The 22,412-nt window shown below is 41.3% G+C and overlaps 1 protein-coding gene across 2 annotated transcripts; it reads left to right on the plus strand.

Moving 5' to 3' along the window:
- The first annotated feature begins 4,009 nt into the window (after positions 1–4,009).
- LOC115028777 (beta-taxilin-like) lies at positions 4,010–17,146 on the plus strand. Of its 2 annotated transcripts, XM_029462605.1 has the most exons (11): positions 4,010–4,143; positions 6,527–6,716; positions 6,794–6,866; positions 9,171–9,256; positions 9,404–9,574; positions 12,954–13,148; positions 13,308–13,427; positions 13,832–13,906; positions 15,255–15,347; positions 15,558–15,653; positions 15,977–16,864. In XM_029462605.1, the coding sequence occupies exons 2-11, from the start codon at positions 6,537–6,539 to the stop codon at positions 16,862–16,864; spliced, it is 1,977 nt and encodes a 658-aa protein (XP_029318465.1). In that variant the 5' UTR covers positions 4,010–4,143; positions 6,527–6,536. The 2 variants fall into 2 exon arrangements, with proteins under 2 accessions (XP_029318465.1, XP_029318464.1); XM_029462604.1 differs by lacking the exons at positions 4,010–4,143; positions 13,832–13,906 and adding an exon at positions 13,950–14,024 and having other exon boundaries at positions 6,537–6,716; positions 15,977–17,146.
- Positions 17,147–22,412: the final 5,266 nt, after the last annotated feature.

The following is a 22,412-nucleotide window of genomic DNA, read 5'->3' on the forward strand; positions in this document are numbered from 1 at the left end:
CTGGTTTGCGAACACAGCTGGTTAGTGAAACGGAGGGTTTAGTTGAACACATCTGGTTAGTGAACATAGCTGGTTAGTGAAACGCAGCTGGTTAGTGAAACGCAGCTGGTTAGTGAAACACAGCTGGTTAGTGAACGCAGATGGTTAGTGAACACAGCTGGTTTGCGAACACAGCTGGTTAGTGAAACGCAGGTGGTTAGTGAACATAGCTGGTTAGTGAAACGCAGGTGGTTAGTGAACACAGATGGTTAGTGAAACACAGCTGGTTAGTGAAACACAGCTGGTTAGTGAACACAGCTGGTTAGTGAAACACAGCTGGTTAGTGAAACACAGCTGGTTAGTGAAACATAGCTGGTTAGCGAACACAGCTGGTTAGTGAAACACAGCTGGTTAGTGAAACACAGCTGGTTACAGCTGGTTAGTGAAACACAGCTGGTTAGCGAACACAGCTGGTTAGTGAACACAGGTGGTTAGTGAAACACAGCTGGTTAGTGAAACACAGCTGGCAGCGATGGGACCAGAACGCTCTCACGTTTCACTGCTTTGTGGAGAATCTCTGGAGTCAGTTCAGCTGTTTATTTTCTTCCCTTTCTGTCTTTTGAATAAGCCTACAAAGGACATCATCCCATGAAATATACTTTATGTCAACAGTTAGAGGCAACACGTGTAATATTCATGTCATGCAGGAGGGGATCTCATGGCACGCTTGGTTTGAGCCGGACACACAGCACGACATTTACCACATGAACCTCGTGTGTGACACGACAGTAGAGGAGAATTAATCAATATGATGTCTTTAGTTCTGCAGGTCATAATCTGAATTATTCAACACGATAATAAAATGTTGACTTGAAGATGGCACTGGATGAAAACGTGTTGTTTTTCTGGACCAAAGTGTTGGACCGACATTTATGTCCCTCGTGTCCTGATGCTTCTCTGGAAAATATCAATATTTGTGTTAATATGTTTTTTTCCTATGAGCCTTTAATAAACATGTTCAAACATTCAGCTTTGTATACAGAATGTAAAAAGAGAACCACAGGAGGGTGTTACTCTTTTTAATCTTAATGGATTTCAGTCTTAACCAGACGCTGTTTATCCTCTATTTTACTGTAACGAGATCATAAGTTGCTAAATTAACATCATGTTTAGAAGAGAAGTGTCAGTGTGTGTGTGTGTGTGAGAGAGAGAGAGAGAGAGAGAGAGAGAGAGAGAGAGAGAGAGAGAGAGAGAGAGAGAGAGAGACAAACACATTAATTGTTTTATATTTGCTCTCTCTCACACACACACACACACACACACACACACACAGAGAAGCAGACTGACGGCTCACTGCTGCCACCATCTGGTCACCAACAGAATAGACTTCATACCACTGACAGAATACTTTCTGAGGATGTAGAAATTAAAGGGCTGCAACTAGATTAGATTAGATTCAACTTTATTGGCAGAGTTACTGGTACAAGCCAATGAAATGCAGTTAGTATCCAACCAGGAGTTATATTAAATACAGAAAGTGCATCGAGTGGTGCTTTAAACTACTATAATATGATGGGGGGGTGGGGCATCCTTGATGATGTTCCTGGATTTGTCCAGACAGTGTTTGAGAAAGATGTTCTTAATGGTGGGTAACTGAGTGCCGGTGATCCGTTGGGCGGTGTCTGAAGCGGAGCAGTGAGTGTTTGTGATGCTCTCGATGGTGCAGCAGTTGAAGTCCACCAGGATCCCGGGGCAGAGGGGAGCTTTCTTAAGACCCCGCAGGAAGTAGAGATTTGACGAGGGTGGAGGAGTTCAGAGAGCAGGTGAGGTTATCAGAGATGTGAATGCCAAGGAACTTAAAGCTTGATTGCTGATCCCCTTCCTTGATCCCAGCTCTGATTGGTTGACTGTTTCTACAACCAGCAAGACCCCAATGAGCTCAACTGCAAACTCTTTAAGACTAGAAGGTCTCTGAGAGCACAGACCTTCACCAGGATCCATACGTGATTGTCCTAAAAGCCATTAATAAATCAATATTGTCACGCATACATTTGTTCTGGAGAAATAAAACCTTGATATTGATAACTCTTGATAATGACCTGTTATTTATTATAGCATTTCTTTTTATAAACTCATTACAGTTCATTTCATGTCGCTTTTGTCCAAAGCGACAATAAGTTCAAACAATCCTGAGGATAAAACTCCGAACATTAAGAATCCTGCAGGAACATTAACTTCAAATGAGAAAAACCAAGTGCAACATACAGAAACACTAGAATACGAATTCAACTATTAGCTACAAATAAGTCAAACTAATATAAGTGCAACATACAAAGAATAGTTTTGTTGATGTCATGTTGATGGACAAGGATCTGCTGCCTGTAATCTGGTCAGTGAAGGAACTGCTTCATGTTTGTGCTGTCAGTAGTGATGTGTCCATCTGTGTCGAGGCTTCGAAGCGCGTGTCGAGTAATAGCGGAAGATTTTTGTGTAGCGCGTATCGAGGCTTGTGTTGATGACGTATGTGAAGACGTTCGAAGCCTCGCGAAGCCGTACGACGTGACTGATCCAGGAACAGGTTCGCGGGTTTGGCGTGCGATTCGAAATATAAGGGGGAGCGAACCGCAATTGAGCCCCCTCATAATCAACACTTTATATAACCGCGAATGTGTGGGTTGTTGTTGTCGTAGTATGCGTTGTTGCTGTTGAGTTGTTGGTATTGCGTTTGTATTGGATCATTATGGAGCCAGCCAACTAGCCAAACAGTTGTTATGCACGCCAGCATCATCTTCCATGTGAGCGAGTAAAGATACCAAATCTAAATCTGTTGAAAAGATAATGTACATCCAACGTGTACATTACACTTCCCTGGTGGCGCAGCTCGTAGAGCAGGCGACCCACGTTCACATGCATACCGCTGCGGCCCGGGGTTCGAAACAGACCTGCTGCTATTTGCTGCATGTCATTCCCCTCCTCTCTGTCCGATCTAAAGCTGCACTATCATGTAAGGCACTCTCTTCTCAATAACACGTAACAACATCAATCTTTATTTTTAAATAGAACATTATAATCAGTCTTAGATGTGTGCGTCAAAGAATCTTCAGGGCAAAGATACTTTAACTCCACTGCAGCCTTGCACTTCGCCAGAAGCTTCGAGTAATGAACCCATTTTCGAAACAATTGGCTGAAGTGGTTCATCACCATCACTACTTCACACACACCTAAGCCATGCCATTATAATCACTCTGCCGGTTTTACATTTATTGTCCACTTGATGGCGCAGTAGAGCAAATGAAGCACCATGAAGCTTTGGCCCATGAGCGAACCAATTGGATGGAAAGCTTCAATGCTTCATGAAGCTTCATCTCGCCATCACTAGCTGTCAGAACTCTTTCTCTAAATTGCCGAATTATTTTTTCAAATTTAAAGTTCTCAAAATATGAAACTTTTTTTCTCAACATTTTCGACTTTTCCCAAAAAAATGTAGTTTACAACTTTCCACAACATTTCACACACTACACCACTACACCACACTATTTTTTATCCAAATTTCCATTTTTTTTTTCTACAGAATTTCGACTTTTTCTCAACATTTTAAACTTCTTTCTCAAACTTTTTGACTTTTCTCAATATGTTCAACTTTTTTCTCGAAATTTCTGACTTTTTTCTTGCAGAAGTCGAACATATAAAAACCTGAGTCATTTAAAAAACAAACGTATTTATCAAAAGCAAATGAGTTTTTAAACACCCTCTCTCTTCACTCTTCACGCTGTTCTCGGGACTCACTGAATGTTTGTGCTGAACTTTGGAAACGTTGGACTCGTGTTCGGAGATTAGTATCCACTTTTATAAAATGAGATCCATTTGTGCTTTCCAGTAGCAAAGCCCGTCCCCCCTTTATCCCCTGTCACACACACACACACACGCACACACACGCATACACACACACACACACACACATACACACACACACACACGCACACACACACACACACACACACACACACACACACACACACACACGGCATCAGAGTGAGTGTGAGCTGAGCCTCTCAGGTTATTTTGGGGGTCAGCTGTCGTCCTCCTCCCCCTCTTCCCCCTCTTCCTCCTCCTCTTCCTCTGCCTCTCTGTCTCTTCTTCACCTCCTTCACTCCACTGATCCTGGTAAGACTCTTTTCTTTCTCCACCTCTTTACTAACATCTTGTTTTCCGTACGTGTTCATGTTTGTGTGTCGTTGTTTCTACTTTGTGCTTCTTCTTCGAGTAGATTTGTTTAGGAAAGAATAAGTTTTTTATCCTTATAGGCATTAAAGTGACCTGCTGATTAGTTTAGGGAGAGTTATGTGTTAATCCACTAATGTGGTTTAGTGTATACGTTACTCTAATGTACTATAACAGAGGACAAACACATGAAGGGCTTCTGTAATGGCTGCCACAGCAGGACCAGCTGCTTCGTCGCAGTGAAGCATTCTGTTCTCAGTCACACTGTAATGTTATATTAGCTGCATAATAATGTCTTTTCTTTATGTGATGATACTGGTGACAACGCAAGATGTTTCACGTGTTTCATGGTTGAGATATTTAATCAAATGTAAACATTTAAGTTTCATTTTATTGCTGTTTTGAACTTTCTTGTGACCTTTTGACCTTTTTTGTGTCGTTATTAGTTGAATGATTTTGCTGTAGAAACTCATTCGTTCCACAAACAGTTTCAGTTTGTGAGTCTGTTCAGCTACTTTTGATCATCTTGACTATAATATAATATAATTTATAAAACATAGTTTCTATAAGATGATCTGATGATGATGAGAGGAAACTGCAACATGGACACAAACTTCATGTTTGTATTCTTCTACATCAGGACTCGATATGTTCATTCAAAGTTAGCGTATTGATTTATTGTGAGGAGAATATCATCAGGTAAAAATATTATTACAAGTTTATTTTGAAGTTGAAATTCAGAGGAGGCTGTGATTGGTTGTGTAACACAGTGGGAGGAGCCTGATTCTGCTTTGGGGGTTTTACAGAAGGATTTTGTGGTGTAGGGGGGGCATGAAGCAGGTAGACAAACAAAGTAGCTGCAGCTACATAAACACATATGGTATGTGTGTGTTTACTGAATGTGTGTGTGTGTGTGTGTGTGTGTGTGTGACCATATTTGGACTCTCTCAGAATAGCTGAGACTATAACAGGTGTGGCCTGGAGAGTGTGTGTGTGTGTGTGTGTGTGTGTGTGTGTGTGTGTGTGTGTGTGTGTGTGTGTGTGTGTGTGTGTGTGTGTGTGTGCGTGTGTGTGTGTGTGTGTGTGTGTGTGTGTGTGCGTGTGTGTGACAAAGTGGGGTCTGGCTGGTTAAGACGGCTAATTTTAACTTTGCAGATACAATAACGTAGCAGCCGCCATGTTGTGACAGAGTGTGAGGACAGCGAGTGACTGGACACACACACACATACACACACACACACACACATACACACACACACACACACACACATACACACACACACACTAGAAAAACTAGATGAAATGTTAAAGCCTCGTTAGGAACATTCAAAGCTTCAATCGTCATCAGTATGAAAAATAAAAAAGTGTAGAGTTTCCCCTGAAGGTGGTGCGACAGGAAATCGTTGGATTTCTAAAACATGGCTTTAAAGTTCAAATCTTTTGGCCCAAAGACGAAGATCTGAGTCTGTATTCAGGTGGAGAATCAGGAGCATGTGCTCGTGCAGAGAGAAGCATAATTCTGATGATGGATGATGATGTGTCCTGATGGAAGCATGTAAACTGAAGGTCATGAGCTGTAACGTTGTCCTGACTCACAGGAGCGGCTCAGTGGACGTGTGTGCAGCTGTCGGGGGGCTTATTATCCTCCTACATTTAAATCCATGTCCATGAATAACACCACAGACGTGCGGACACGTCGCATCAAACGCATCCTTTTATTTGGCAGAATGAAAAGAGGAATATCACGTGTGGATGGTGCTGACAGACGCTTCTGCACGACGTCACACACTCTACCTAACAAACACACTTATTGCGCCCAAACCACCCAGTTTAGTTTACATTTATAACGTTAACCGCGTGTTTAAAGCTGCGACTGGGATCCAGCAGAAAGTCTGTTTCCCTGGAAACGTAATTGAGGAGACAGTTTGGTTGTTTGGGAACATCTCTCTGAGGAGACAAGTGCAGAGGTGCACAAAGTATCCGGATCCTTCACTTCAGTACTCTGATACTGCATTCAGAATCTAACTTAAGTACAAATAATAAAGTGTTCACATCAAAATAAGAAAAAGTTCTTTCTGCATTACTTGTTGAAGCCTTCATGTGTTCATCACTTTAATGTTGCAGCAGTTTGTTTTCTATATATAGAAACAATAAAGTTTCATTTGAACCTTTATTAATACCCTATTTGTTATTCTGTGTCTGAAGCTTCACTTGTACTAAAGCTGTCAGATACATGTAGTGGAGCACAACATGTCAATATTTAGGTAAAGTACAAATATCAAATCAAAGTATTCTTCATGTGTTAACTGTGAATATCGTCTCTCAGCACGTTGAGGATGGAGACGGTGAAAGCAGCTGAAGTGTCGGTGCCCCCCCAGGCTGACGGAGGCGCTGACGGGGAGGCGGCAGCTCCTCCTGCAGCCTCCTCCATCTCCAGCCCCATGGAGGAGTTCAAGAGACGGCTGGAGGACATCCTCAGCACGCACGGCTCTGCGGCCGGCCTGCTCGACCAGCAGGTGACGGCAGAGACACAAAGTGTGATTCAGTTTCTAACTTCTGGTGACGCATCGTAACAACGTGTCGCTGTGAACAGGTTGTGATGGAGGACGATACCGAGAAGATGAAGAAGGAGCCAAAAGGTGACATCCCTGTCGCCATGGAGACAGGTGAGTCACATGACGGCTCGACCCGCTTCTCTTATAGTGGAGGAGACTCAGCAGGGGAACAATATATCAGATCATGAGAAGCTTCTTCACTTCATTACATTACAGGTCATTTAGCAGACGCTCTTATCCAGAGAGACTTACAGTGAACTCAGTACAGGGACAGTCTCCCTGGAGCAGCTCAGGTTAAGTACCATGTTCAGGGGTACAATTATACACATATTGAACTCACAACCTTCTGGATTGGAAGGCGTACCACTAGGCCATCACCATCCCTCACCGTTACTCACTTTCACTCTGTTATTCTTATATTACAAGTTTGTTCTATTCTATTACTAATAATCTGCTCCACGTCCAGATATAAAGAGAAGTCTGGATGAAGCAGGTTCAGAGTGTTTCATGTTGTTCACATGTCAAAGGTTTGTACAGATTCTGGATCTGTCTTTGTATCACTCCATAAATCACTGAATCCTGTCAACACACAGAACTCTGTGCATCTCCTGCATGTAGTGAGTGTAGCGTGTATAACATGAGCTGTGAGTGACATGTGAACAAAGCCCTCTGCACAAAGCTTCAGAATATAGAGAGGAATGAAAGTGGAAAGTTTGGTGTATGTAAGTGCTGCTGAAGTGGAGACTTCTGCTGAAGAGTGTGAGAAAAAGCTCCTTTAGAGAAAAGCTCCTTTAAAGATATGTATTGTAACATTCATACATGTTGTACACACTACAGGTGAACAGAGTCATACATGTTGTACACACTACAGGTGAACAGAGTCATACATGTTGTACACACTACAGGTGAACAGAGTCATACATGTTGTACACACTACAGGTGAACAGAGTCATACATGTTGTACACACTACAGGTGAACAGAGTCATACATGTTGTACACACTACAGGTGAACAGAGTCATACATGTTGTACACACTACAGGTGAACAGAGTCATACATGTTGTACACACTACAGGTGAACAGAGTCATACATGTTGTACACACTACAGGTGAACAGAGTCATACATGTTGTACACACTACAGGTGAACAGGGTCATACATGTTGTACACACTACAGGTGAACAGAGTCATACATGTTGTACACACTACAGGTGAACAGGGTCATACATGTTGTACACACTACAGGTGAACAGAGTCATACATGTTGTACACACTACAGGTGAACAGAGTCATACATGTTGTACACACTACAGGTGAACAGGGTCAAACATGTTGTACACACTACAGGTGAACAGAGTCATACATGTTGTACACACTACAGGTGAACAGAGTCATACATGTTGTACACACTACAGGTGAACAGAGTCATACATGTTGTACACACTACAGGTGAACAGGGTCAAACATGTTGTACACACTACAGGTGAACAGGGTCAAACATGTTGTACACACTACAGGTGAACAGGGTCATACATGTTGTACACACTACAGGTGAACAGAGTCATACATGTTGTACACACTACAGGTGAACAGGGTCATACATGTTGTACACACTACAGGTGAACAGGGTCATACATGTTGTACACACTACAGGTGAACAGGGTCATACATGTTGTACACACTACAGGTGAACAGAGTCATACATGTTGTACACACTACAGGTGAACAGGGTCATACATGTTGTACACACTACAGGTGAACAGAGTCATACATGTTGTACACACTACAGGTGAACAGAGTCATACATGTTGTACACACTACAGGTGAACAGGGTCATACATGTTGTACACACTACAGGTGAACAGGGTCAAACATGTAACTAACAGATATCATGAAGCTTCCCCACTTCATGACTCACATCAACACAAGTTTATATTACAAGTGTTTAATATGTACATGAGGCGTGATGTAATGTAGCTGTGGAGAGTTTACATCTACACACACAGTTACAAACACACACTCTGATGTTCTCGAGTTCTGGGAGATGAATAACTTAGATCATTATCATCATTGATCAGAACCTTGTAGTGTTTGTTCCTTTGATGTAGTTGCATATCCATAATCTTTTCACTATTGTGAGTCTGCTTCAAAATCACTGGATCCTACGTTTCCCATAATGCAACTGGATTTAGTCTTTCATTAACACAGAGGAGCTTCCTGTAATGTATCATGTTCCCTCATTAATACACGAGCGTGGGTCATTGAAGGCATTTGATTTTGAATAAATGAAAATAGTCTTAAAAAGTTAATAATACACAAACAGCTGGTTGCCGTAGTAACGTATGTTTCATCCTCAGTCTTTATGAAAATGAAGGTTCGGCTCGACTCTGTGTGTTTGTCTTGGTTTCTCTGCAGAAGTGTGTCTCATCATGAAGAGTCTGAACAAGCGCTCTCCTCCAGAGAAGAAACTCGAAGACGTGGTCAAGAAATATGCTGAGATGGTGAGAAGCATTTTATTAAACTGAACTTGTCACGTCTACAGCGAGTGATTCCTGCCAAACTACGTCTCTTTATAATTACAACTATACACGATACACTGTGTGTGTGTGTGTGTGTGTGTGTGTGTGTGTGTGTGTGTGTGTGTGCAGGCGGTGCTGCGGCGCAGTGATGAGAAGAAGCTGTGTGTGCTACAGCAGAAGCTGTGTGTGCTGCTGGACGAGCGGCAGCAGCTGCAGGAGGAGAGTCGCAGCAGCATCACGGCTCGCAGCGAGCTGGAGACTCTGTGCAGAGAGCTGCAGGGACACTACACCGTGCTGAGGGTGTGTAGCTGCAAGGACGTGGGACAGACACAAACCACTACACATCATATCATACTTGAACCGCATTTTAATCTCAGAGACATAAATACATCTTTGAGATGTAATTTGGAGTCTCTTTGTGTCTCTGTGTGTCTCTTTGTGTCTCTTTGCATCTCTTTGTGTCTCTTTGCGCTCTTTGTGTCTCTTTGTGTCTCTTTGCGCTCTTTGTGTCTCTTTGTGTCTCTTTGTGTCTCTTTGTGTCTCTTTTTGTCTCTTTGCGCTCTTTGTGTCTCTTTGTGTCTCTTTTTGTCTCTTTGCGCTCTTTGTGTCTCTTTGTGTCTCTTTGTGTCTCTGTGTGTCTCTTTTTGTCTTTTTGCGTCTCTTTTTTGTCTCTTTGCGTCTCTTTGTGTCTCTTTGTGTCTCTTTGCGTCTCTTTGTGTCTCTTTGCATCTCTTTGTGTCTCTTTGTGTCTCTTTGTGTCTCTTTGTGTCTCTTTTTGTCTCTTTGCGCTCTTTGTGTCTCTTTGTGTCTCTTTGTGTCTCTTTTTGTCTCTTTGCGCTCTTTGTGTCTCTTTGTGTCTCTTTTTGTCTCTTTGCGCTCTTTGTGTCTCTTTGTGTCTCTTTGTGTCTCTGTGTGTCTCTTTTTGTCTTTTTGCGTCTCTTTTTGTCTCTTTGCGTCTCTTTGTGTCTCTTTGTGTCTCTTTGCGTCTCTTTGTGTCTCTTTGTGTCTCTTTGCGTCTCTTTGTGTCTCTTTGCATCTCTTTGTGTCTCTTTGTGTCTCTTTTTGTCTCTTTGCGCTCTTTGTGTCTCTTTGTGTCTCTTTGTGTCTCTTTGTGTCTCTTTTTGTCTTTTTGCGTCTCTTTTTGTCTCTTTGCGTCTCTTTGTGTCTCTTTGTGTCTCTTTGTGTCTCTTTGCGTCTCTTTGTGTCTCTTTGCGTCTCTTTGTGTCTCTTTGTGTCTCTTTGTGTCTCTTTTTGTCTCTTTGCGCTCTTTGTGTCTCTTTGTGTCTCTTTTTGTCTTTTTGCGTCTCTTTTTGTCTCTTTGCGTCTCTTTGTGTCTCTTTGTGTCTCTTTTTGCCTCTTTGCGCTCTTTGTGTCTCTTTGTGTCTCTTTGTGTCTCTTTTTGTCTCTTTTTGTCTCTTTGCGCTCTTTTTGTCTCTTTTTGTCTCTTTGTGTCTCTGTGTGTCTCTTTGTGTCTCTTTGTGTCTCTTTTTGTCTCTTTGCGTCTCTTTTTGTCTCTTTGCGTCTCTTTGTGTCTCTTTGTGTCTCTTTTTGTCTCTTTGCGCTCTTTGTGTCTCTTTGTGTCTCTTTGTGTCTCTTTTTGTCTCTTTGTCTCTTTTTGTCTCTTTGCGTCTCTTTTTGTCTCTTTTTGTCTCTTTGTGTCTCTTTTTGTCTCTTTGTGTCTCTTTGTGTCTCTTTTTGTCTATTTGTGTCTCTTTGTGTCTCTTTGTGTCTCTTTTTGTCTATTTGTGTCTCTTTGCGTCTCTTTGTGTCTCTTTTTGTCTCTCTTTGCGTCTCTTTGCGTCTCTTTGCGTCTCTTTGTGTCTCTTTTTGTCTCTTTGCGTCTCTTTTTGTCTCTTTGCGTCTCTTTGCGTCTCTTTGCGTCTCTTTGTGTCTCTTTGCGTCTCTTTGCGTCTCTTTTTGTCTCTGTGTGTCTCTGTGTGTCTCTGTGCGTCTCTGTGCGTCTCTTTGCGTCTCTTTGCGTCTCTTTGTGTCTCTTTGGGTCTCTTTGTGTCTCTTTTTGTCTCTGTGTGTCTCTTTGTGTCTCTTTGTGTCTCTTTGCGTCTCTTTGTGTCTCTTTGTGTCTCTTTGTGTCTCTTTGCTTTGCGTCTCTTTGTGTCTCTTTGCGTCTCTTTGTGTCTCTTTGGGTCTCTTTGTGTCTCTTTTTGTCTCTGTGTGTCTCTTTTTGTCTCTTTTTGTCTCTTTGTGTCTCTTTGCGTCTCTTCTTGTCTCTGTGTGTCTCTTTGTGTCTCTTTGTGTCTCTTTTTGTCTCTTTCTGTCTATTTTTGTCTTTGTGTCATTTTGTGTCTATGTGTGTCTCCTTTTGTCTCTTTGTGTCTCTTTGTGTCTCTTTGTGTCTCTTTTTGTCTCTTTGTGTCTCTTTGTGTCTCTTTTTGTCTCTGTGTGTCTCTGTGTGTCTCTTTGTGTCTCTTTTTGTCTCTGTGTGTCTCTTTTTGTCTCTGTGTGTCTCTTTTCGTCTCTTTGTGTCTCTTTTCGTCTCTTTGTGTCTCTTTGTGTCTTTGTGTCATTTTGTGTCTCTTTGTGTCTCTTTGTGTCTTTGCGTAATTTTGTGTCTATTTGTGTCATTTTGTGTCTCTTTGTGTCTTTGTGTCATTTTGTGTCTCTTTGTGTCATTTGGTGTCATTTTGTGTCTCTTTGTGTAATTTTTGTCTCTTTGTGTCTCTTTTTGTCTCTGTGTGTCTCTTTGTGTCTTTGTGTCATTTTGTGTCTCTTTGTGTCTCTTTTCGTCTCTTTGTGTCTCTTTGTGTCTTTGTGTCATTTTGTGTCTCTTTGTGTCTCTTTTCGTCTCTTTGTGTCTCTTTGTGTCTTTGTGTCATTTTGTGTCTCTTTGTGTCTCTTTTTGTCTCTTTGTGTCTCTTTGTGTCATTTTGTGTCATTTTGTGTCTCTTTGTGTCATTTTGTGTCTCTTTGTGTCTTTGTGTCATTTTGTGTCTCTTTGTGTCTTTGTGTCATTTTGTGTCTCTTTGTGTAATTTTGTGTCTCTTTGTGTCTCTTTTTGTCTCTTTGTGTCTCTTTTCGTCTCTTTGTGTCTCTTTGTGTCTCTTTGTGTAATTTTGTGTCTCTTTGTGTCTCTTTTTGTCTCTTTTCGTCTCTTTTCGTCTCTTTGTGTCATTTTGTGTCTCTTTGTGTCTCTTTGTGTCTCTTTGTGTCTCTTTGTGTCTTGTGTCTCTTTGTGTCTCTTTGTGTCTCTTTGTGTCTCTTTTTGTCTCTTTTTGTCTCTTTGTGTCTTTGCGTAATTTTGTGTCTCTTTGTGTAATTTTGTGTCTCTTTGTGTCTTTGTGTAATTTTGTGTCTCTTTGTGTAATTTTGTGTCTCTTTGTGTCATTTCGTGTTTCTTTGTGTAATTTTGTGTCTCTTTGTGTCTCTTTGTGTCTCTTTGTGTTTTTGTGTTAAGTTATTTTGTGTTTCCTGTAGTTTTGTGTCATTTTGTGTCAGTTTCCTGTAGTTTTGTGTCTCTTTAAAGTCATTTTGAGTCTATTCCTGGTTGGTGCGTGTCTCTTTAGTGACAGGGGGGCCCCTGACACTCTGGGCCCCTCACACTTAACTGATAAGCCCATTCAGTAATCACTTCATGGGGAGCAGCTAAAACTACAATCTGAGTCTGAAACACTGAAGCTGAAATAGTGAAAGTAAAAGACACTATTGAACTCCCCCCCTCCAGGAGGAGACCCTCCAGCGCTGCAGGGTGGATGAGGAGAAGAGGACGGAGATCACCGGCCACTTCCAGAACATGCTGACGGAGATCCAGGCTCAGATCGAGCAGCACAGCACCCGGAACGACAAGCTGTGCCACGAGAACAGCAACCTGACAGACAAACTGGAGGGTCTCATGAGCCAGTGTGAGACCAGGGAGGAGGTGAGGTCAAAGGTCAACCTGAAGCCATTAACACTACTATAATATATTACTGAAAGAAGCAATTTCAAAATCCATGTGATGAGTTTTTCTGATATTTTCCGGAGCAAACGATTAATGAGTGAAGAACGCAGCCGCTTCAGATTCTTCTTCTCTCTGCAGAGTTTGGAGAAGATCAACAAGCACCGCGACCTGCAGCACAAACTGACTGAAGCCAAACTGCAGCAGGCCAACGCGCTGCTGACGGAGGCCGAGGAGAAGCACAGGAGGGAGAAGGAATACGTGAGTGCACGCTCCGTCACCTCCAGCTGCTCTCATGTTTCATTTAGTCAATGAGGACGTTTCTAATACAGTAAAATGCACAGTATTAATCTGGCTTCTTAATTTGACCATTTTAAAGATTATTTTATTTATTCTTGCATTAATTTGACACAAACATAGTGTGCCATCACTGCCTTAATGTAGTTATCATTTAATATAATAATTAAGCTTATTCATTATGTTTATTTCACATTATTCTGCATAAGATAAACAATATATTTATGATATTTATTCTCTTTTTATACCATTTATTGTCTGCATATGTTTATTATACTTAGACAATATTTATAATTGCATTATATTATATTATTATATTTGTCAGAAACTATTCCCAGATTGACTGTGTATTGTCTCTGTCGCCGTAGTTGCTTAGGGAGGCTATTGACAAAACAAAGAAATGCTACGCTATGAAGGAGCAGGAGCTGGCCATGAAGAAGAAGGTAAAGAAAAGTCTGTAACATGTCTCTGTTCTCTTCTAACCAGTTACTGGTTCAGGCTGCTGAGTGGAAACTTCAGACTCATGCACTCAGAGAACAAGGGACAGTGATGCAGGCGCAGGTGAATATTCACTGACAAGACTAACATGCTGACACGAGGACAGACAGCACACACCTGGTGGCAGCACACCTGGTGGCAGTACACACCTGGTGGCAGCACACACCTGGTGGCAGCACACCTGGTGGCAGTACACACCTGGTGGCAGCACACACCTGGTGGCAGCACACCTGGTGGCAGTACACACCTGGTGGCAGCACACACCTGGTAGCAGCACACACCTGGTGGCAGCACACCTGGTGGCAGCACACACCTGGTGGCAGTACACACCTGGTGGCAGCACACCTGGTGGCTGTACACACCAGCACACACCTGGTGGTGGCAGTACACACCTGGTGGTGGCAGTACACACCTGGTGGCAGCACACACCTGGTGGCAGTACACCAGAGTTTCAGAGTTCGGGTTAGTCTTAGACTTTGAGATTCAGGACTTGAGGTGTGACTTGGACTTGACTGATGTGAGACTTGACAACCTCAAGACGTTCGAGTTGAACCAACATGTCAGCCGGATTATTTCTGTCTTGTATCAGGACTCAGCAACTTTATTTTTTTTTTCCTGTAAATATGTTTTAAAAGTTCATTTTTCTGACAAATGCTGAGTTTAAAGTGAATGTTATGTTAGAATCCTTAATGCTGAAAGCAGAATTGTGCAAGTGTGAATGATTAATGTCCTCCAGCAGTGTGTGAGGCTTATAATTAATGACTAATGCAATTTGTAATTCATCACTTCGAGGCTCAGTCATTATCCAGGAACTCTTGTTTCACAAGATCACATTTGGTTCTTTAAACTTGCTCTCTTTTAGGAATAACGTTTTTGTGTCTGTAACGAATGTGTATTTATGAACAATGAGGATTTTTGAAAATGACCACATTTATAAGTAAATAAAAGGAGAGTTGCATCTTTTGTTTTTTCAAAAAGGTATCATAGGTCTATATTAGCCTCCAGACTGATCACAGTGAAGTGCAGTGATTCTGCTGCTTTTGTTAACCGTCTACAGTGGATCCTAACTGGAGACACTTAAATATATTTCAAATTAAAGTTCCCCTTTTGCCATCACATAGAGATTAGTACAGAATTGTTTGTTCAAGTTAAACAGACAGAAAACAAGATTGATAAACAGCAAAGGTTTACAGTGAAGATGTAGGAATAAGATTTGCAGAGTTAATGTTTAACCAGAAACAACCGTCTGTCTGTGGTTCAGTCTGACCCTCTCATCTCTCCGTCTGTCCACAGCTGACACTGTATGCTCAGAAGTTTGACGAGTTTCAGGCGACGCTGGCCAAAAGCAACGAAATCTACGTCCGCTTCAAGAAGGAGATGGATAATGTAAGTGATATATGTGTGTACCCTTAAAGACATCGAAGTAGTTATCAAAGGCACCAGTCTTTTTACTGTATATGGGAGGAATCCACCTCGTGTGGGCGTCCAAATATGTAAAACATATTTCTCCTAAACCTTTCTATGTTTCTACTTCCTCACATGTGTCTGACTTTGTTTTCAGTTGTTGTCAGCCTGTTAAACTCTGACCCTTTTTAGATGTCGGAAAAGATGAAAAAAATGGACAACGAGTCAACTCTGTGGAAGACGCGGTTCGAGAACTGCAACAAGTCCCTGAATGACATGATTAATGAGGTATGTTGATGATGTTCTTGTAATTCTCAAATTCCCATTGACCCTTCTGGGAATTTGTTAAGTCTTGATAGAACCCAGCAAAGTAACTGTGTAAGTGTCTGTAACTATGCTGCTGCCTATCTTGGCCAGGACTGTAATCTCAATGAGACATATCCTTGTAAAATAAAGGTTATAAATAAATAAATAAAAGTATTACAAGGAACGGTCATAATCTAATAACTTTTGCAGAAAGCTATTAAGCTTCCTCATTATTTTTCTAGTTTTATTCCCATTATATCTCATGTTCTTTGCGTCTCATTTTCTCCATCCCTCTTCTGTTCCAGAGAACCGAGAAAAGCAAAGAATACGACGTGTTCGTCTTGCAGATTCAGAAGCTGCAGAGGTTGTGTGACGCCCTCCAGAGGGAGAGGGTAATGCTCTATGAAAAGATCAAGCAAGTCCAGAAGACTAACTCCAACATCCCAGCAAAGGTCTTCGGCAGCCTTAAAGCCGAAGACGAATCTACCACGCTGTCCCCTTTTGAGCTCCAGGAGCTCCAGGAGATCCAGAGGGAGGACCCGGTCTTAACTGAGGACATGTCTCGTCTGAGGGAGGAACAGATCAAGCTGCAGGAGATTGCCGACTCCCTATTGTCCACACCTGCCGACAATGACGAAGAGGACAAAAAGGATGTAGACCCCGAAGAAGACTTGGTGGCTTCTGCGTTTGACCATTTCAATCCCAAAGCTCAGGTGGTCGATGTCAAACCAGAGGCATCAGTTGTCCCACAGCCAGAAAAAGTGGAGGAAGTTCCAAAGCCAGCCACGTCCACAGCAGTGGAGAACACTTCTGAAATGATGACAGACACAAAATCAGACGCAGAAAAAGTTCCGACCCAGGTTGTGGACAAAGAGGTGCAACCAGTCAAAGCAGAGAAGGAGATCCAGCAGCAACCTGCTGAGCCTGAGAAAGTCAAGATCGATCCACAAACTGACCCAAAACCAGAAGCAGCAGTGGCTTTGACCTTGGTCAAGGCTGCTGAGCTCAAACCAGTGGAAGACGTGAAGGTCCAGGCTGAAGCAGTTAAAGTACCAGAAGAAGTACCAACCAAGTCCGAGTCAGCTACACCCTCCAAAAACACACCTACAATGGCTGCCTCCTCCACTGCTGAGCCCTCCAAGAAGCAAACACCGAAGAAAAAGAAGAAGAGGAACGGCAAGAATGCTAGCTAAAGTTCAGGGTGTTCAGAAGGTGTGTTTTGTGGTGTTATTCGGGTATACTGTGTGTGTGTGTGTGTGCATCGCTGAAATCAAACTGTGCCTTTGCTTCTTTCATAACAGTTCAAATCTTTAGTTTGTCCCAAAAGTGTCATGAAGAGTGAACGTTTTTGCCTTTTGCCTTAAAACAAAAGGCCAAAACAAAACCATTGGTTGGTATCTATGCCAGTAAATTTGCAGTGTCTCTTTAAAGTAAAAATCACAGCGACTCCAATAAAGTCATTTTTTGACAATCTGTCTGGATTTTATTGTATTTTGTTTTTAACTAGTTGTCTGAAATTAGATTTATTTTCACTTAATAATGAGGAGGTACGTCAATATTTGATCATTGTCTAAAAAGGCTACACTGTTGAACATTGAATACTTTTTAAAGGCACTGTTCATCCGGATTGCACGTTAGGTGAGCAGCAAGCTAAGAAGCACAACAACAATAGTGGAAAGATTTGAAGAGAAACTAGAGATGCATACATATGAGGCCTCCATGCTGCTCCACAGTGCCGTGCTTGCCACAATAGTTGGCATAGTGTACATTACCAATATGTTCCCAACAGTTTCCTAAGCAGTGCCATTGCAACTTAGAGCAGTTGAATAATAAATGCACTTTAATATACAAAAAATGGAAATTATTAATATTTTTTGTGAGGACCTTATAACTATGTCCTCAAAAGTTCTACAATTCAAGTTGGTCCTCACACAGATAGGTGTACAAGAACATACACACACAGAGTGGGGTACCAGGTTTAGCCAAAAGTTCAAAGGTTTAATAATGTATGTATTACGATGTCTTCCCTCTACTGTCTTGGAAAAATAGATTTCTGATGAGGCAGCACATCATTTCTGTTTACCTGCACAGATGAAGGGTTTGATTGATGACATTGATTTGATGATTAAAAACACTACACTGCAAACATTAGATACATTAAAAATCAGCATGGATGAAAACTCAATAAAGCCTGAAGGCTTATATTCATCTCGTAACAGCAAAACAACAAGACAGGAAGTGCAGACAAATACAATCAACATATAAATAGCAATAGCAGGCGGCAGGGTCACTATATCAACGTGCTCTTATTACCTTAATCATGAAAAGTTAAGCATTTTAAATGGAAATGAATAATGCTAAAAAGGTAGTTTACACCTGCAATTTTATTCAGAATGCAGTAAAGATGTTCGGCCACTAGATGGAGACTTAATATCACATCTTTATTGCATGACAGAGGTTTCCCACTGATTTAAAATACAATGTTGGATGCTTTCAACGTTTTTGACTTGCAGTCACATTAACTGTGTCATACCTTACGGGACCAGTGTTCTCTTTATCACTGAGCTACAGGCAACTGAACACAGCAGCATTTAGGCCTCTGTTACAGGTCTTTGTCCACTAAATATATGTATCTTCTAAATTCACCAGGAACGTGCACAATGAGGCTAAAGTTGCTCGAGCAACGGCCCATTTACCCTTTTTGCAAATGGCAGGAGAAAAAAAAGGTCCATGAAACTGTTCTCGTGCTTTCATGGCCTTCACCGGCAGACAACCATCTAACCCTCACCCTCACCCTCACACAGACAACATCTACTTGTTGTTATGTAAATGGCTGCTTGGACCTCGAGGTGAGAGGGTTTTTATCAAACTGCTGTTTCAAAGGCCATGAATGAACCTTCCCTTTGAGCCAACTCAAATACAAAAGAACATTTTCTCACATTTACATGCAATATTTGTATTTTACTTGTTTGTATTGTTGTGAAATGCAGTGGTTAGTTTAATGTCAATAAATGATCTTTTCCACAGTGATCATCGCACAAATTAACATGAAAATGACAATAAGTTCATGGCTTGTCAACAACACTTATAAAGTTAGCCATTGGTAAAAAGTAATTGTTGCATTTTCAGATGTATCAAATGTTTATAAGAAGCCTCTTGCAGACACAACGCTGTTTGTTTGATTGTTTAAAATGAGTTTAATAGTGGATTTTTATTTGATTTCTTAATAAATAAAAGCAGGGGTCGGAGGTGATTGTAACTAAATGAACCAGACATCCCAGAATCATCCTGATTAACAGGAGAGAGAAGTCAGCCAAGATGAGATGAAAGGATTCATTCCCTGCAAGTTTCCTGTTTACCACACGGACAAAGAAGAGACAGAAAAGTGTAATTAGCTGATATTTACACTTTTAGCTGGGATGCAGCATGAAGCACACACATACTGTTTATTGTCATGCGATTAACAGGATGTCCTAAATATGTTGTTACTCTCACAGGAAACTTTAATTAAAACAAGGTGTGTTCAGTACAATTCTGTTAGCAAGGAAATCTAAGTATTAAACTGTTCGCAAAAAAGAAAGGAGGAAACAGTTGAGAAGAGAAGTACAAAGGGTTTTTTGAATTTCTGATAAGAGCCTAACAGAGAGGAGGAGGCAGATATGGGAGAGCGTTTGATTCGAGGCAGAAGTGGAAGGTTTTTGAAGTATTTCGACCTTGTGACAGAAGATAAGAGTTGACTTAATGAGTCTGCGAGGGATCTGAGACATTGTGATTAATATGTTAGAGGTTAGTTAAGTAATAATCTTCTGAAAAAAAGTTCATCATATTGAATTGATAAAGATAAATATTAAAAAGTGAATTAAATGTATCGACTTAACCTCTTAACGGTTAACCCCCGTTAAGAGGTTAAAGGACATTTGGCACAAAACAAATACATTTTTAATTCACAAGTCAGTCGTTTTGGCGTGAATATTGCCACCATGGGGTTATAAAGATCTTTTTCTTTGGTACAGGCCACAGTTATCTACACCTCAAGAGATTAGCCGTCATTTTTAATTTGTCAAGAAAGTTATTTTCAAACCAAATTTGGAACTCAACCCCAAAAGTCTGTTTTTTGGATTCCATACCGGTTCGTATTCAGGATTATAGAAATACTCAGCTCAGCGTTGACAAAACAATCTTACGGTCCATTTAGTATTTGTTTTATTGCTTTCTATCACATCACATGAGCTTCATCAACAGATAGTTTGCCCATGTTGGAATTGTAGACCATCAAATGTGTGTTCTTCTGATCTTTAAAGACGTCTCGTTCACGTCGTGTGATGATCGACAGCTGCAGTATTTTAAACAGACTTCACATATAAAAGTTGGAAAATGTTTTCTCGTTCCATCAAGCTTTTTGGTCATTTTTAACGACAACGATTATGTAGGGAAATATCGCCAAACTTATCCTTTAAATTGTTAAATGCAAACTACACTTCAGGTCCCTGAATGGAAACAAACACAGAGGACATGTGCGCTGAAGAGAAGCTACAACCCTCTAAATGTCATATCCAGGTAAACTAAAGGTCAACTTCTGCAGCAGTTACAGCTGCAGCTCATTTGAAGAAAGAATATTCAGATACATAGAGAGGGTTTAGCTTCAAATCCACAAGTAGTCAATGAGATGGTGGGAAACGTAAAGCCTGCCTATCAGCAGGAAACATGCAGGACGCCTGCCAACATGCAGGAGGTAAGTTTCTCCTGTGCTGGTGATTAAACTAAGCTGAGCTGCATTTTCACCATCATGAGCATGAAACATGCGTGGTATGAGAAATGATACTGACAGACAGAAAGAGAAGAGAGAGATGTTAATGTTCTACCTGCTGACCTTTCTTTAATCCACTCCGGCATCAAAGTCTTCTGCTGGTGGAGGCCTCCATTGACAGACCATCCTCTATCCCTGAGAACAACCAGCTTTACATACAGCAAGAAGTATTAGGACGCCCCCCGCTTCAAGCCCATTACATGCTCGTTATCAGTGGTTATCAGCATCATAGCTACAGGTCACAGGGGGCCGGACCTGCCAATCACAAGGTAGTCCCGCCTTAAGCAGACGCTGCTTCATCGTCTATTTTACTCTAAATTGGACATCATTTACGAAATGAACATCATGTGTTGAAGAAGACTTGTCAATAAACTCGTCAGGGAAATGTTTGCAGAGGTAATAAAATCAAGGTACGTAATGTAACGGAAACCTAAAACAACTTCCATGAAAACAAGTGATAACGGCCATTTATTGGCCTGAAAACACTCGAAACGGGGTGAAAATAAACCCAAGATATTATTTCACGAATCACTGGCCCCAAGATGGTTTACCGACCTTTATTTCATCTTTATTGCAAATATGTTGTAGTGCTGAATCATCACAGTATTTTCTAAAGAAAAGTGCACATTAAATCATCTCTCTATTGCACTCCATCTGAAGTCATATAAGTAGTGGCGTTGTTACTTTTTGTCCGTAAGTTAAACGTGTGTTTGTGCTCAGAAGAAACGCACTGACTGATACAGTAGTGAATCATCAGCTCGTGCACGATGCTCTTCTTCCTCAGACGCTGAAACACAGTTCAGACATAAACAGACTTGTGGATATTTTTCTCTGTGACTGCTCCTTTAGTTAATTAAAATCATTCTGTACGTGCAGCTGTCTGATCAAATCAAGCCTCCAAAACAGCTTTTTGAAGAAGGGATTTCCCAAAATATCCTCACTTTACCAAACTGTCCACAACTCAGCAAGCAAACAAAACGTTTGGCTTGAATTCTTGCATTCCCTCTCTTCATCCTGCTTCATCTAGTGAAGCACTTTCATGAATCTCTCGTACGTCCTGCGTGTTGCTGAACAGCAGCCCGATCCTTGGATGTTTGACGTGGACGTGTAAGAGATTAGCTCACATTCACCTCTGTCAGATTCATGTTTCTGTCTGACAGCTTCAGCACTTCAGAGGAAATCCATATCACAGGGGGGGCTGTGTGTGTGAGCGAATTCTTGTTCTTCTATCTTTGTGAGGACCGTGTTTGGGAGCCTTGTGTCCTTGAAATTTATTTTATTCATTTATTTTCGCAATTTCATTTTTTTTTAAAAGAAGCATAATTGGCGTCACGATTATGGTAAAATAATTTTTTAAAAAGAGTCAAATGTTCATGAGGTAAACGTGTCAGATTCTTTAATGGAGTTTAATCTTAACCATTGCTGTTGGTTTCCTAAACAGAAGCATAATGAACTGTGTTCATGCTTTACGTGCTATTAGTTGATACTGTAGCCACAGAAATACGTCAGCTAACGTTTTGGTAATGTGTTCAGTATGAAGATTTTGCGTCTTGCCAGTTAATTATTAATGTTTTCTTACAGAATAATTCGGACAGCATTATATTTCTGTGCTGTTGCAAGTGTGGTCATTTGTAGGAAACAGGATTAGCACAGAAATGTGTGTGAGTGAGAACTCAGGGACACACTGAGGCACCTTTAGGTGTCGGCATGAGACGCATGAGGGTTTCAACACACTCCACTGTGAACCCATCCACGTCAATGTTATACCATCAGAGCAACTGCCGTATTATAAAGAGCGAGGACGTCCGCATCGGGAGGGCGTTGGGGTGGGGTGAGTCAAACAGACATTCACATCCGAGACCGCTGTTAGCGTCGCACGTGATTTTACCTTACTGTTGTTACGTAACTTTAAACTTACACGTCTAACACTAACA

Source organism: Cottoperca gobio, chromosome 24, assembly GCF_900634415.1.
Source record: "Cottoperca gobio chromosome 24, fCotGob3.1, whole genome shotgun sequence".
Classification (NCBI taxonomy): domain Eukaryota; kingdom Metazoa; phylum Chordata; class Actinopteri; order Perciformes; family Bovichtidae; genus Cottoperca; species Cottoperca gobio.